Genomic DNA, 18,018 nt, shown 5'->3' with positions numbered 1-18,018 from the left:
ATCACCATGGTGAGCGAAGGCTCTTTGAAAAATCCACTCAAATAACTCCAAATATTTTGTATCATTTTTCAACAACTAAGTATACCCCGAGGAAAATAATTTCCCTCAGGGCCTATGTCATCTTTGGGGATGCTGTGTGAAGGATTTTTAAGTTCTGGGAAGGAAAAGGTATGAGAGATGGGTAGGAATCTAAAGGTTAGTGTGTCCAGACAGACGTATGAATCCATCCAAACCTGCTGCTATCAAGAAGATGGGTCGAGAGAAACCAGTCGGATAGGTCAAAGTGTCTCCCCAATCCGTCCTCTTCCGATCCTGCCCGCAATGCAGCTGGTACACGGAGAAAAATGAGTATGGCTGATTTATTAGAATCCTGTTAAAATCCGTGATGGCAAAGCCATTTCCTAATAAACTATTAGTACATTCAGAACATATCGGAACACGTGTTCATGCAGCTGTGCTTTTTCTGACTAATATAGTGACCAAATGCAACAATATTGGAATTTTTATGAACACGTGTTCCGACATCCTCATAACACATTAGTGTTTTACTTATAGTTTGTTAGTAAATCTGTCAATTTATTCGTTAAAGGCCTGCAGTCCCGCTTTTAACAGTAAATTAGCAATGATTATATCAGTAAGTTTTCTCCGTGTGGGCAGCCGCATCTGCCGGTAAGACCTGAACAAACCTCACTCGATGAACCAGGGAAACCCTGCTAAGTTCCCAAACGTAGAGAACCACTTGGGGTGATCTATGGAAGAAGTGTTGGTTATCTAATAAATGGTTCCCGGGGCGGCGGTACCCATAGCCGCTTTCTAAATTGGGCACATCCTATGCACCGTAGTGCAAAAAATATAATAGTGTTAGATAAATAAAAATTGTTAGCTTCAGACATTATACTCGTAAGTAGATTAACTGCAAAAACTTACTTTTCCTGTAAGTGTCCATTAACTAGTTCATACATTATAGCTTATTTGCACACACTCATGTAGATAGGTACCTACTCGTCAGAAGTAGAGCATGCACTTCCTGTGCATTTGTCCATTGTCTGCGTCGCGGTCGTCCACGCTAATGGAAGTTATGGTCCATAGGTCCATGTAAAGCAGGCCGTGGAAGTATGGGTGTATTGGGTATGTATGGGGTATGAAGTGGGTATGGGTATGTCTCACCTGCACGTGCACATGTATGTCTCCGCTGCGGTCCGTGCTGACGACGTATTTCTGCAACAAAGGAGATTCGATTTTAGCCTGGCCACACTGACAGAATTTAATTTCACACAAAATAAGCACTACATATAATTATTATCCACTGCAAATTTGCACATGAGTGCAAGCACGAAAACAGCTTGAAAATGAAGACTTGTTTATTAATACATAAAAATAATAATGTTTAATAAATAACTTTTATCATTCATGTCGCTATTCCAAATTCCTGTAATATTCAAAAATCTGTTAATGAAAAAATAAGAAAATACACAGATTTAGGAAATGAGATAAAAAGAATTTGGCATTCTCAGACTATAAAAATATTACCATTCGTTATTTCGGCTACTGGTATTATACCTAGCTCTCTCATTAAAAATTTAGGCGTATTAGATCTATCAAAAAATTTATATATAAAAATGCAAAAATCAGTCATTTTAAATACATGTAGGATAACGAAAGATTTTTTAAATATTTATGTTGAGGGATCAGTAGGATTTATAGGCCCTGTTAGGAGTTCTACCGAGCCAAACCCTCTGATATGAAAATATCTGGAGTCGGTGAATTATTTTCCCATATGATCTCTGGTGAGTTGACGTGTTGTTCTTGCATTGTTTTGTATTTATTTTGCTTATATAATGCACTTGCATAATGTTGATTGACTAGGTGATCATTTGTGGAAAAGTGTGTGGAAGGGCTTAGTTTTTCCTATGGGGAAGATTTAACACAGACATAAAGTCGGAAATTTAAATTTCGCATTTCTTGTTTCGCATATTTTTTCTAATACATTTGACAGATGTTTTCAATAGCGATGAGTCGTTCATGAACGAGCCGCACAATTGAGCTCTTTTTGATGAGCCGTATTCGTAAGACTCCCGGTAAACTGTACAACGGCTCAATTGAACGTTTACTCTTTTTTATCTGGAGATATTTTAATATTATCCAAGTTTCAATTGTTGTTACATATTCAGAGTCAGATTTATGTACCTCCACCTAATAACTATCTAACATCTTATTTTTCTCGTGGTATGGGCTATGAACCGGTACTAAGTCACGTACGATCTTTCATACGCTTACGCTGGGAGCCGTATAGGGGGAGCGATTGAGGGGGAGCCGTACCGGGGGAGCCGCATCGGCAAGTCGTATAGGGAAAGCACAGTATTCTTATTAGATGTGAGCTCACGGCTCTCGTTCAATAGAGCCGTACGAAAATATTGAGCTGGTACCGCGGCTCCTGCTCTTAATAAAAATGAGTCCATAACTCATCGCTAGTTTTCATGCACTTTTAGAGCAACCTTTAAACATCAGATTTATAATTCAGTTATACATGTTGGTAAATATACAGAAAATATAGCTCTAATACGCGCACTTTTATTTAAAACAATTACTTTTTAATACAAAATTAGTTAATAATGAGAAGTAAATATTTCAGTTTCAGGGAAATGATTGATTTTAATAGATATTTCGTTAAAATTAAAATCGATTGTTCACTTGCTAGCCATAGTTATTGATACGAATGTTTTAAGGCTGGTCTTTTCTCTCTTACTTAAGCCTATGATCCTAGAATAGGTTCTTGTGATCTTAGAATGGGTTCTTCGGTTCTTAGATTGGATTTAATTAAGACAAAAATTAAAAAAAAAAACTAGCCAAAATGCTATATTGATACTGTTATATCAAAACATGGCGTGAAGAAAAGACGTCAAATTTTCCGTTTTTTAATGAAACTATTAGTAAAATGCATTATTTTCCATTTTCAGTAAAACTGAAATACTTACTTCTCTTTATTATCTTACTGATGCAAAGTGTCTTACAAAATAATGTGCGTATTAAGCCCCCGAATACCCAATTTCTACCGATTTATAGCAAGTTTCTCTTTAATTATTTGAGTTTTTAAGTTCTAAAAAAATATATGTTATTATTGAAGATAATATCTACACATTTGTTATGCCGAAATGTTAATTATTTGACATTCTCTCGATAGAAATAAATTGCAAAGTAAGCTCCGAAAATTATTAAAAACACGATTTGTTCTGTTATTTAATATGTTATAGGCATGCAAAAATTCACATTGTTTCTGTAAATGCAACTTAAGCATTTGTCGAGAGATTTTTGCTCTAATTCAAACAAGTCGTGTTTATTAAATTTTTTCATCATTTTCGCTTATTTGCGCGCTCCTTCTAGCATTTGTATTTACATATCTCCCTTTCAAACCATCTTGGAACGCTTACTAGAGATATTTAAATTAAATTCGATTTTTTAACCTTACATTTTTTTTAATTTTTTTAATTTTATTTATTGAATAAATAGTTAATACATATCAACAAACAGGTTCTTCTAAGCCAATTGAATTGGCTTGTCAACAGGTGCTTAAAGTTTAGTTACATATACATTTTAATTTTAAGTTATAATTTACCTCTTATATCTACAGAATCAACAATTTTTTCATACAATTTTTCATACATATTAAAGTAAATATTTTTTTTCCGATAGCCAATTTTTCACAATATATTTAACCTTATTCATAGACTTACATTGCTTTATAGTGTCAGGTAATAAATTAAATATCTTCGGTATGTTGTATTCAAACGTTCTCTGTCCGTATTTATTATTAAATTTCGTAACTATTAATCCGTCATTGCGCGTGAATCTAGTACTGTATTTATGTTCTAATTTTTCTTTATGCTGCGGGGTAAATATATACTGAATTATGATTTTTTGCCATAGAATAGCCTCAACAGGTAAAATTTTGGCACTCTGAAACAGCAACGGCGTATTATGTCTCTGTTTAACCATGCTTTTGTTAGTTGTGTAATTTGGAATGTGGGTACCTACATAGCGGCGATTTTGGACGTATTAATTACGGGAAACTTCAAAAACACAAAGTGACATACACGCCCTTTAGTAGATCTTTCACAATAATGACAATACATAATTTATCCTAGTATTATTTTACATAAAATTCTGCAAATGAAAACGATGATAATATCTTTTACTTAAAATGTTATAGTAACATAACATTAAGAACGTTAAGATCTAATCAAAAACTTCATCATTGAATTTTGGGAGAATGTATATTAGGGTGAGTTGACCTGAATCGGCGATACACAACCCTCGGTATGAGATCTGATTATTTTTTATTGCTGCCAATTTTGCTAAATATATCTATCTGCAGGTGTAAAAGTTTTTCGTGAAGACCTTTATGTGCAAATGGTTTATGGTTTAAAATCATTTAAAAGATTATTAATTTAGCAATTATTAAGTAATATGATTTTAATTCATACCTACTCCTTTTCACAAATACTGCTATTCAATAATCGATAAATTATAATTAATCAGCCACTTATAATTATAATAATTAAGACCAACACGGTAATTAATTCATTAAAGATAATTAATTAGCCATTTTAGCGCAGAGTGATTCGGTACTGATATGGTATTTTAATGAATTAGTGTTAAAATATTGTAACTCAAAATTTTGGTAAAAAATTAGTTATGTACTAGAATGTGCCAAAGACAGCTTATATTTTTATGGGTAAATATATTGTATCTCCTAAACTTACCGTCCCAAAGCTTTAAACATTTGAAAAAAATGTAAATCCTCGAAACAAAGTGTTTATAATCACAGATATTGTATCTCCTTAACAATTTTATTTAGCTTTATGCTAAAAAAAGTCCATGCCAAAATATTGTATTTACATCAATACAAATACTGCAATATGTTACTAAATACTTCAAATAGGTTTGTAAATCTTAAAATTCAGTTTTCTCAATATTATGTTTTAAGGAGATACAATATTTTAACTATAAGCCGTCGTTGATGGTGTCAGCAATCTCATCACGTCTTAGAAATATGTATGTGACACAGAATGGAGCGCAATCATTTATAATAACAATAATATGTCTGGCTGTGGAGAAAATTTATTATTATCTGCAACACTTATTCCCTTTGCGACCCGTGAACAATCGATAAATCAACATAAATAATTTGACCCGATCATTAAAAAGGTTTTGCATCACTGACGTATATGGAAATAATATATAAATTCTACACAAATAGTAAAACAAGACGACAAATATAAAAATTTACCCAAGAAAAACCTCATCATAAACTCTGGGTGCGAGGGTGTCCTAGGGTGGGCCGCGTGGCAGGAGATTATTTCCGACAAGGGTTAAAGGGCAGAACTTCTGCGACTAAGATAAATGTGTTTCGTTCCTCCGAAACTTTTTTTAATATAACCTTATCTTCCTAGCATCATGCCCTCTTCGTTTGAACATCTGTACCATTAAATTACTTGTACCGTACTCTTATTATATTTATTTATGTTGAAATTGTATTTTATTTAATAATTAATTTTATATTTCTCTCTAGTTTTCTTTTCGCAAATAATGAAATGTTTGCTCACATCATTCTACGTCGTAACTTTTAAAATAGATTTATTTGAATTTTACTTTTGTTTTCGGTGATGAATGAATGAACGCAAATCTTGAAAGTGGAAATTAACCCATTTTACGATTTCCGATCGAGCTGAAACTCAGCAGATAGACTCGTTGTCGATAACAATGCTTTCTATCAACTTTTAGTGGCAATCACGCACACATACGCGGACATATACGCATTTTTCTGAAATCGGATGAAATTAAAGCAGTTAATTTACGAAATAAATGTCGGTCCTACCCGATTGGCATTTGGTGAGATTGGTAGAGTTGTCGACTCCAGTTCCTGTGTAGAAAGGTTCATTTGTAAATTAAATCAATTTTATTTTTATTCTTTTAGTTTTAAAAGACATTTAAAAATAAATGTATAATAGTAAAAAAACTTTATATTTTAAGTGTAGATTTTTTAATGTTTGAATTGTTCTCAATAGAAAAGCACCACTAGTGGACCAAATTGATATCCAATGAACGTAATATTTAAGATGTTGTAAATGAAATACTGTAGATATTTACATTTAGCTTTATTTTTACGAACACACCAATCGGTTTCGTAATATTGTTTTCCTTAGGGTACATGCAAAAAAGATTCTTAGTAATAAAATAACAATAACCCCTTTTAAACTTGAAACCAATGACGGAATTAATTGTAACCACGCACCTTCACCTAATAATGACCGTTCGGATCCATTAGAAAAGTTATGCATGAAGACTTCTTCATCTCTTAAATTATACGTTTAGACCAGTTTCGGTGCAACACGGCTTCGTCGTTATCAGATACGAATATATTCGTCATGTTAAAAGCACGGTTGCACCGAAACCCTTTTTTTATATGAATACAGCATAAAAGTCCCAACTGTTCCCAACCTGGATTCAGTGAGCCTATGGCATTCCCGATTGGGGTATATTGTGAGGCAGGCGGTAATGGGGATATAAAGGAGATGGGGGAGATGAAGGTCAGTAAGAACCTGGCAATTGCGTCAAACAAGTACCTACGTCACTAAACAGGGCAAATGCAATTTGAAGCAACGTTTCAGTTCTGAATGGAGGTCTTACACCGGGACGATACTGATAGTATCTTCTACTCTGGAACGTGCAGCCAACATGATATACAAAATATTTGAAATTAATTAATTGTGAAACAACTCAAACTCATCAGATCAATTGTGAAACAACACAAACTCATCAGATTAATTGTGAAATAACACAAACTCATCAGATTAATTGTGAAATAACACAAACTCATCAGATTAATTGTGAAATAACACAAACTCATCAGATTAATTGTGAAATAACACAAACTCATTAGATTAATTTGATTGCTCACGCCGGAATTAGAAGAGATCGTAGTCAAGATCCTTACCTCTTGAACATGGAGGCTGTGCAGAAACAAATGCAGCATATAGTTCGCCAATTAACCGAGCTCTTCACACTCTAAATAATATTTGTTTAACTCTAACATTGACATTTTTTCGGATTCATTTCCCAAATTCAATCGTGGCATCATGTCAATAAATTAAACTATTCAATGCGCATACATAGATATAAAGTTAAAAAGTTATCAGTACAAAGTATAAAGTGTATAAAAAATATATAAATACAAAAGGTTAATAAATTATTTTCCATTGATGCCGATCTCCACAAGCCCATAAATAACCGTTATTATCAAATTATATAAATTATCAAATTACAGGTAACTTAGTAGCGTAGTTATCTATTTGTTGTCAGAATAACCAGTTATTTTTTATGGTTCTTTCCTTGGATTTTTTTTATGTTTTCGTGTTTTTCTGTGTGAAACCTCACAAGTACTCTCATGTATAGAGTATGTAGATACTGTGTATTGGCCAGGGGAACTATATCGCCACCCAGCTTGATTGGGTGGTGAGGCGGATTGACGAAGGGCAAGTAGAAAGAGATTATAGTTGAAGCGTGTCTTGAAAGGGCCCGGATAAGCGATAGAGGAAGAATTAGCATCGGTGACTCGATTATTAAAAATGTCCCGTTCTATTGCTGCCAACATCAACTGTGCCTCAGATCTCGATCGCCAAGTTTCTCGTTGATAAAAAAACATTAAACATAATTTTGTTCATTTTAGCAATATATAATGAGTTCGACCAAAGATATTAGAAGAACGAGATATGCTATGTTGGCCGCCGGACCGTAGCCGGAGTACTACCTAATTAGGGTACTTTGAACGGTATCGGGACGTGTACGTACAGAAATCTGTTCTATGTATTAGTGCGGATACCTTAGCGTAAGCGAAGGTTTGCAGTAGTATTGGTGAAAAAACCGGCGACACTCGGCCAAACAATTCCACACAGTATGAACTACTCATAGCACATCTCGTTCTTCTAATATCTTTGAGTTCGACAGAAGCTCCGATACCCGTGAACAAGCAAGATACATGCCTATTTTTCCTATATTACCTAGCAATTGTCTAGCCCTAGAACGGCCTTGCCAGATTTTGTCGTGTATTGCAGGAGCACAGAGCCAAAATGCACAAGAAAAATTCACAATACAAAACACGATATCCTGCATAACTCCATTAAACTTGTATAAAATGGCGAAATAATTTATTTATAAATCGAGACTGAAATTATGACAGAACAGAGACGCACATACATAACAGAATGAGTAGGAAACAGATTTGTCCCTATAATATTGTCCTAATATCGGTACCCGCACGAACTAACCGGCAAGATAGGGCAATGCGTAGATGTTGGGCTATATTGCCCAACAATACGGAAATCTTGACGAAAATACATTACCGTAAATTATCATTTAAAAGTTTCCATTGTATTCCAAGAGAAAGCATTAATTACAGAACTTAAATAACTTGAATGATGAATTGAATTAATTTTAACGCCGGTAGAGAGACAATATATTTTTGAGATGGTTGTTTCATTTAGGAAACACATTTTTGATAATGTTATTATTACCACGTAATTGAAAATATTTTTAAAACTTTTCTGAACCTTATTTACCGTATAAAATAATGTTTTATCTTCGTTTGAAGTAGAAATGAAGTTTAATTAGTAAAATTCAAGAATTAAAATCTGGCAAAAAGAGATCAATGAAAAAAGTCTAAAAAATACTAAAAAACGATATAGAAGACGCACCCAATAAATACCATTGTTAATTATTTTGTGATAATTTATTACAAAATAATAACAATACTATTTTTAATATATTATTCCCAGTGAGTTTAAAAAAACTCATTTCGACAATGACAACATTCATTAACACTATTAAAATAAAAGAAACTTATTTTTACATAAGAAAACGAAATTAATTAGGGAGTCCAATGAACAGTGTACATAGGTTTTAAAACAGACTAGATAGACTTAACACAGTTAAATGGAAACTATTTTATAAATACATTAAAAGAAATAAACAATATAATCATTTTGTTGGAAAATTTAATTTGACGGCAATGTTTATCCATAAAGCACCGGTCTCTTCTTTCGATTGTAACTGCTTCCTGCGATCATATTTCCAACAGATTTTCCTCCCCTGGATTGTAATTTGGGTCAGTTTTGTAAATAGGTATCTCAAATTCAAGCACATTTGGGCGAGTAAATTTTTATGAATTTTTAAATTACTCTGAGTCAGTTTGGTAAACTTTTGTATCTCGAATTCAAATAAAACATTTGGGCGAGTCAATGGCAATGGTATCCGTAGAAAAAAATTACAAGATTTTAACACTTTTAAAGCACTTGCCGTTAAGATGCAAGGGGGAAAAAACTGAACGTGTTTACACAAAAAAAATTAAAAACGCAGACTTTTTCCACATTTATAAATTTTGTTAACAGGAGCTAACATCAACACAACCGTAAAAATTATTCTTAAATAGATCATAACATTTTTCATGTTCATATGTTTTAGTAGAATCACTAATAATTTTTTTTTAAACTGATTTATTTGGTGAAATTGTTTATCTGTGGTTGAGCATTTATTAAAAAAACTTCAATATTTCATCCTATGTACTTTTATTTTTAATGAGTAGATTGTATAAAATATTATTTTGTGTGAATACCGCTCGAGAGTCCCAACTGCTCCCTACCGTCTGGAGCCACTGAGACTTTGGCATCCTCAATTGGGGTGTATTGTGAGGCTGAAGGTAGTGGGGAAATTAAGGTAATGGGTAAGAGGAAGGTGGTGGAGAACCTGGCTATTCAGATCTGGTCGCTAAACACGTCTAAATACATTTCAAGCAACGTTTCAATTATGAATGGTGTCCTTACACCAGGGCGATACTGAGAGTATCTTTTACTCTGGAACATGCCCCAAGTGCACTATATATTATTTTTAAGAGGAATCTACAAGCCAAAAATGTGTATATTCTTGGTATTGTATTGTAGGTAATAGGCATTAAAATCACTTGACAAACGGAGTCTAGAAACGTAAGATTTCAAGCACAAAACTGGTTTTTATTTATTTTGTATATAATTTTGTAAGAAAGCAAAAAATTTAATCAATTGAAACTGTCACAGATAATCTTAGCTATAATACTATACTTTTTAAAAGTTGTTTCCTTTACGCGTTCATACATTTCTATTGAAAAAATATTTTTTAGTAGTTTACATTTATATTTTTTTCAGTATTTTTTTTATTTATTTGTATTCTACTCCAGCGAAACGATAGTAAAACTTTCAATGTATCTAAAGCATAGATTTTGGTAAACATAATGTACACCAATTCGTTATAAAGATGAATCAAAATAGTGATTTAGCATTAAGCTTCGCCATTGTGAAAAAACACAAATTAAATTAATAAATGTTAATTTTAATACCTTTTTAACGGGAATAAATAAATTAATAAATATTTTGTTCTGAATAAATTTTAACACTAAATGATTTAAATGGATATATCAAAGTTCCATGCCGCACGGAAATTGTGACGTTGAGAACTGAAAACATTTGCTGACCCGAGAAATTACACAAAAATAAAACTGTTCAAAATTTCGTGACGCCATAGCTCTCTATTCTATATTAATTTTATACAGACATACCTAATTAAAGATAATCCGCTCAACAGTTATGATTATTTCATTATATGTTCTAGTTACTAGTGTTTTTTTAAGGATCTTCCGTTGGTAATTTCATTCCACCGCTTTCAATTTTTTTCCTGAAGCCCTAAATTGTTCAGTTCGTTGGAGGCGATTTGCTTAAAATAATACTACGGTATCTACTAGTTTAGTCTCGAATACATTAACAGCAGCTGCATTAATAATTACTTTGGCATTAATATGAAGCCACTTTTTGTACTATGTCATAAACACAACATTAATATTATTAATATCTACGTAGAAGTGTATTCGTTCGACCGAATGGATTGTTCAGTGGACCGGCCTAAGTCTAGACGAGTTATAAATATTTTTATTGGATTTCACAATAGCGTTGCTCAATCGGCAGAGTTCCTAAATCTAGGAAATTAAATATTTCAGTGGAAATTTGTGTGGACTGGATTTTATGGATCAATTTATGCCAAGTTAACTGTGCTACTTTAGAAATAATAATAATGGCATTATCATTGGATGTCAGAGCCAGAGTTGACACGAGCACAGCACACAAATAGATGCATTGCTGGCATACATCAAGGTTCAATCTTGTTATTCGACTTCGGAAAAGAAAATTTTGTAAATATATAAGAAAAAAATGTATTTAATTCAATAACAAATCAACCTAATATATATCTATTTTAAAATATATATTTTTGTGTTGTATCAGGATTGAATCTTCCTACCCAGGAATCGTAGTCGACAACGCTACTAACCTCGCCAAATGTCGATCGGGTAGTCCCGACATTTATTTCGTATATTGATGTGTCCGCGTGTGTACGTGATAGCCACCAAATTGAAAGAATGTATTGTCATCGACAACGAGTCTGTCTGCTGAGTCTCAGCTTGATGAGATGTCGGGAATAGGGTTAATTTCCACTTCTGAGATATGCATTCATTCATTCATTTATTCGCGAAAACAAAAGTGACATTCAAAAAGATGTGTTGAAAAAGAATAGACTGTTATAATTTACCAATAACTTTTTTTAAATTCTTATTTTTTAAACATGTTGTCCCCTTTTACCCATCCTTTAGTAATTTGCCAAAATAATTAGCCCAATTTGCTTTGTTAATATTCAAATGATTGACATACTTGAACAAATGTTCACGTTCGCACAAATTCTCAAACTAGAATGTTGATCAATTTGAGTAGAATTAAGGAATTTGCTTACTGAGAACACACGGACACGCCCAAAACACATTTCTATCGGTTCATATCCACAGTGAAATCTATAGGTAACCGAAAAATTAAATCAATAACCCATTATCTATATACGTATCATTCACGTCCGCGAACTATCAATAAATTTCACAAGAAGTAAGGGAAAAATAGCTTAATTCTGGCACACGGACACGGCTATACACTTTCATCGATTAATATCTTTGATATCTATATCTACTAATTTTCTTAAGCTTTCTTTTGAGGGCCAGACAAGACTCTAATAATCGAGTATTTCTTGAACCTCATATTTTAATTAATTCCTACGAATTCGTAGCGATAACATATATTTTTATAGAGCAATCTCTACGGTTAGAAGTAATTTATATTTAAGATTAATAAAAACAGTACCTTACCATTAAAATATTTTATGCAAAACGGTTTGAAAATTTAATAAAATGTTTTTCAACGTTAAAATTAATGGTAAGCACCAGATTTTATTTTTCTAGACGGTAATTAGTAACTTCCCGAGGGATTGTTCTAGATGAAAGTGAGGTTTTAGTAATAGGTTCATCAGAAATAATTTAAATAAAAGCCACGGAAAGATTACTATTCTATTTTAGAAATTTTGCTAGGGCAAATTCAACCATAGGTCTGTTCAATACACCAGGGCCGTGTGACGCTTATTTTCGTGCATGGCTTCTCCACTTACATCGTTAAGATTCCGACTTTATTGTTGCGTCGTAATTCGGATACACGGTCATGCCCACACCACACACGTCTATCGGTTAATCTCTTTGCTATCTGTAATTAATTATCTTTTTAATGTTCAAATTCTGTAGTGCACAAAAATGACTCTATATATTGGCAGAAGCGACGTGCGACTTGCACGTCCACTCAGATTATCCGCCACTCAAAGTAGAGTGCATAAATCATTTAAAAAAGCTGAAATGAATGCGCGCATAATGATGCATCACGATCAAATATAATTATTTATTTTAATTTTAAGGAGACTTAGGACAGGTTGTTTCACAGAACCTGAACAAATCATCAAATTACAAAGTAGTTTTTCAAGTTCTGTGAAGGTTCTGTACATGTTCTGAAATTATTGCCAATAATGATATAATAACAGAGCTTGAATAGAACCTTCACAGAACTTGAAAATCAACTTTGAAATTTGATGAATTGTTCAGATTCTGTGAAACTATCCGTCCTTCATCTCAGGTGACTTGAGTACATACTCGAGTACATACTCGTAGTTGAATACAGCATCCCTGGTAAAATCATTCAGAATGGAAAGCACAACGTCGAAACGATAAAAGATTTTATAAATAATATCGGTTATTTGCCAACTTTTCAACAGTTCCGTATTGATACACATCGCGCCTAAAATTTCGTGCAGAAATTAACATTGTTGACTGCTTTTTAAAGAAAAAGAAAATTATGACGGATATTCATGATGGTAACGACTATCGGTTAAAAAATAGTCAGCAAAAATGCCTAAATTAATACATTAAATCACATTTGCAAAACGAACACGTTTGATTTAAAAGTTTGAAAACGTTTTCGCAAAAAACAAAATTTAACAAAGTAGTTCCTTCTTTTTCCCGACATTGATTATATTATCGAAATATATTGCGAAGCCGGGCGTGTCAGGGTTATTTATTTAAATAAATTATCAATGCCCTGGTGGGCTGTTACATTATTTACATTTTCAAGATTAAGTGCATTATTCAGAGAACAAAAAAAGTTGTTAAGGTTTACACGCGTCAAGCGAAAGTCCAGAGGTTGAACACCCCTTGGGGATACCCAAATCACCTCCATGTGTGTTCATAGATTTTTTGTAGTTTTCGACTAATGATTTTTTCTGAAACCTTGATTTACAAGACATTATTATTAGTCAAAGAGACGTGAATTATGTGATATACATGATTGATTATTTTAACTAATTAGGTGAATAGTATGTCTTGTAGACACACAAACAATTGTTGAGAGATCTGATACCATTGCGCCATATTGATATACATGATTGATTATTTTAACTAATTAGGTGAATAGTATGTCTTGCAGACACAAAAACAATTGTTGACAGATCTGATATAATTGCGCCATAAAATAATGTTTAAATCCCAAAGTTAGTTGAAGTTCCGCCTAGACCTATATTAAAAACTTGCCAATTTCATCATCTGCTTTCCCTGTAAATTTCATTCATTCTTATAATTGGCTTGAAAGCATAATAAGTAAAAAAATAATGTTTAAGCTAAATAAAACTAAATACTAAATATATCAATAATTGTTTATTATTTAAACACAAAAAGTTTTGAAAATGTCGTTCTTCATGCTCAATACTATACAGTTTTGTTTTTGTCGCATGATTGCTATTCTGTTGGTTTTTATTGTTTTTTCTTCTCTTTTTTAAGTAACACCTCACAGGGGCGCTCCTGTCTATACAGTGTTAAGGCAGGGGAGTTATGTTGCCACCCGGTTGGGCAGGCGGGTTAAGGTAGTGGCTGAAGGAAAAACTTTAATAATGTACACTTAACCATCGATGAAGGGTAAATGGTTATTAATCAGTTGTGTAAAATTTAAACACATTTATTAGTAAGAGGGAGTGTGTAGAAATATTAATAAACAAAATATAGATAAACAAAATTTGATCAGCCTAGTTTTTCCTACAGATTTTGCTTAGTTATCGATGTGCTTGTGCTAGGACTTCGAAGGTTTTAGCGTCAATAATGATGTTGATGTTTTAAATCCTTATTGTATAACGTAACATTTTAGAGAATAAATAAATAGAAGAGAACCGAAATAAAATCGTTTTTAAATAAAAATAAATAAATACATCTTTCATGGCTCTGAGAAAGAGTTTAGTTACTTAGGGAATTTAATGTTATGTTATATTTTTTATTACCTGTTTTATACAGTAGTTATGTCAGCTGAAGATTTACGGTAGATAGCAACGCCAAGAAACGGGAAATAAACAAAAAAAAGTTACAGACAAAAACATAAATCTTATGCGACGGTTCTTACTGTGCAGGGAATCGTAACTACTGTGGTGAGAATTGTGGCTTAGTGATTAGATATACTATGAATGCAGTGAGTGGGAGTTCGGTTCCCGTAACGCTACATAAAAAGAGGTGTAATAAAATGACTTCGAGGATTCTCGAGAAATAAACAAAGAAGGGTGTTGAGCAGAAATTAAGGCGAAGCTTAATGCCAAATCACTATTTTGATCAATCTTTATAACGAATTGGTGTACATTATGAATACTAAAAATGCTTTGAATACATTGAAGGTTTTCCTATCGTTTCGCTTGAGTAGAATACAAATAAAAAACGAAATTACTCAATTAAATATATAAATGTAAACTACTAAATTATTTTTTTTTCAATAGAAATTTATGAATGCATAAAGAAAAAAACTTTAAAAAATACAGTATTATAGCTAAGATTATCTGTGTCAGTTTCGCTTGTTTAACTTTTTTGCTTTCTTATAAAATTATTTACAAAATAAATAAAAACCAGTTTTGTGCTTGAAATCGAACATTTCTAGACTCCGTTTGTCAAGTGATTTTGATGCCTATTACCTTCGATGTAAGGTATACCAAGAATATACACATTTTTGGCTTGTACCTTCCTCTTAATTAGCATGATACAAAAATATTATGGCATTATTATTTTATTTTTATTATGTGATTACCGCTTAACAGTCCCAACTGCTACCAACCGTCTGGGGCCAATGAGGCTAAGGCATCCCTAATTGGGTGATTATGTATTTAGATAGACATTCTGTTGGGAAACATTATTTAAGTGCGTGTGTCATTTATTATTATTATTATTATCCACTGATGCTTTATTGGGTAATTGGGTATATTGATAAAATGAGGTGTGCACTAATGAGTTGATTGCTTTATTTAGCTGATGATAAGTTCACGCCGGCGTTTCTGCATCATTATTTTGTGAATGAGGTAATCATCATTTTGATGAATTAAACTAATCTCACATTTGTATTTAGGCGTTCGCCGCAGAAACAAATAATTTTATTTAATAATAATATGTTTACCGCTAGGCATACATAGATAGTGTTCAAGATTTTACGATAGAAAGAAAAAAAACAAATATTTTTTAGTGTTCGCATTATTTACTCGAGATTATGATCTGTTCATTAGTCAGATAACGCGGATATCACTTGAAAACAACATAAATATAAAACAAAGAATGGCACGAACTACAAGCACGGAATAAATAATAAATAAATCATTGTAAAATTAAATTATTATTTGAGAAGTCACAAGGGCATCTATTTATTCTAGTCACATATATAAATATATACATTTATTTTTTATTTTTCTTTATTCAGTGAAATGGTTATTATAATTATTAGGTATGTTTAAATCACAAAGTTAGGCACAATATAAAATATATATATAATCAGAATCACCTTAACAAATTATTGATTAAAATAATTTGCTTAATAACTTATAATAATTTGTCTGAAATACCCATACAATTTTTTGTTAAATCTCCCGAGAAAGAATAATTGCCGCCGATGGGAACTGAACCAGCAGCCTTCGGATTGCCAGTCAGCTGCTAACCTAACCTAACCATTAAGCTACGTTGGCTTATTACAAACCCGCCAAATAATTCAATACGTACTAGGAGTGTAAAAAGCAATAATCGTTGAATGAAAAATACTAGTACCTACATACTTATTGAATTATTTGGTGGGTTTGTAATAAGCCGACCTAGCTTAATAGTTAGAGCAGCTAACTTATTCCCGTCAGCGGCATTTATTCTTTCTCTGGAGATTGTTTTAATTTGTATGGATATTTCAGAAGAAAAATTATTGCTTAAAATAATTTGCTATCCTTTGTGCTATATATAAAAACCTTGTCTTATAAACATTAGTAAATCGTTAAAAATAATGAATCTATCTTTTTTACAACTTCTTAGTTAGGTAATAAAAATAAGTCCTATTTGTTAGTTGAAGTCTATATTAGTCATATTTGTAATGTCATTTTATATGACCTAAATTACCAACATTTTGTTATTTAAGTTTTTATTCCAGTGTGAATGGGGGATAGTGGATATAGCAAACATAGTTTGCCATGTCAAATTCAATAAGGATACAAATTACGTGAAAAGAAAAATAAAAACAGTAACAAAAATAATAAACAATTTTTTTATGTATCAGGATGGTCCCCATCATCTGTAATCATAGTTACATTGAGAGGAGAGCTGCACCACTCAGATGTAGCCACGAAATTGAAGAAAATCCAAACTTAACGAATCTCAACACTATAGACAACATAATACAGATTCAACGGAAGTTTCTAAGGTTTATAAATTATAAATTGCATATTCCTATACAAAACATAAATTACAATTACCTCTTGGATAAAATGTCTCTATTGAAACTTTCAGAAAGAAGAATAAGCACAGATTTAATACTGTTACAAAGAATACTACATTTTAAAATTCACTGTCCCGAATTACTTCAATGTATCAATATCCATGTTCCCAAAAAATCATGCCGACATTTCTTATCTTTTTACTTTTCCGAGATTGTGAAGTCTCGGAAACAAATATTCTGATCTGGGTGATATATTTCATTTGAAAACTAATCAGTATAAATATTGTATATTCTATCACTTTTATTCTTCTAGACACAAATAGACCTATGTACCCATATAACTTCTCCGCTTCTACTATTTTGTTGAATCTTTTAAATTCAATTATATGCTTGAGGATTCATTTTTGCCATTATGTTTACATTCTTCTTTATTGTATTAATTTTTAAGTGTTTACTCTGATACAAAATGCTTGTATTTTTTTTAAAAGAAAAGCCCACTAGGGCATGTAATAAATAAATAAATATTTCTATCACGACTAAGTATTAAAAGTAAATGTCGAAAACAGCAAATTTTCGGGAGTGCAATTTAAAATTTATAAACTGTGATTAATTTTATTGGGTGATTGAATAAATTACAAAAAAAAATATATACAAGAAAACCGTCAGCACTTAAAAAACATTCAAAGTAATAATACTTATCGTATTGTATTTTTTCTTGTTTCTTTCTCTCTCCTTTCTTATCCCCTGTATTTGTAATACTTATCGTATTGTATTTTGTCTTGTTTCTTTCTCTCTCCTTTCCTGTCCCCTGTATTTG

The 18,018-nt window shown here is 32.1% G+C and overlaps 1 protein-coding gene across 6 annotated transcripts in view; it reads right to left on the bottom strand.

The window, feature by feature from the left end:
* LOC149426880 (uncharacterized protein ZK1073.1) overlaps positions 1–18,018 on the bottom strand; it is a 102,759-nt gene that overhangs the window by 25,258 nt on the left and 59,483 nt on the right. For all 6 annotated transcript variants that reach the window (XM_089633888.1, XM_089633895.1, XM_089633903.1 and 3 more), the window contains exon 2: positions 1,168–1,218. In XM_089633888.1, the coding sequence (XP_089490014.1) occupies positions 1,168–1,218 (51 nt within the window). The remainder of the gene's footprint in view (positions 1–1,167; positions 1,219–18,018) is intronic.

This window comes from Hesperophylax consimilis, chromosome 1 (assembly GCF_061612785.1).
Source record: "Hesperophylax consimilis isolate HC1 chromosome 1, BYU_Hcon_1.0, whole genome shotgun sequence".
NCBI lineage: Eukaryota > Metazoa > Arthropoda > Insecta > Trichoptera > Limnephilidae > Hesperophylax > Hesperophylax consimilis.
This window is presented reverse-complemented; position numbering and strand designations above follow the sequence as displayed.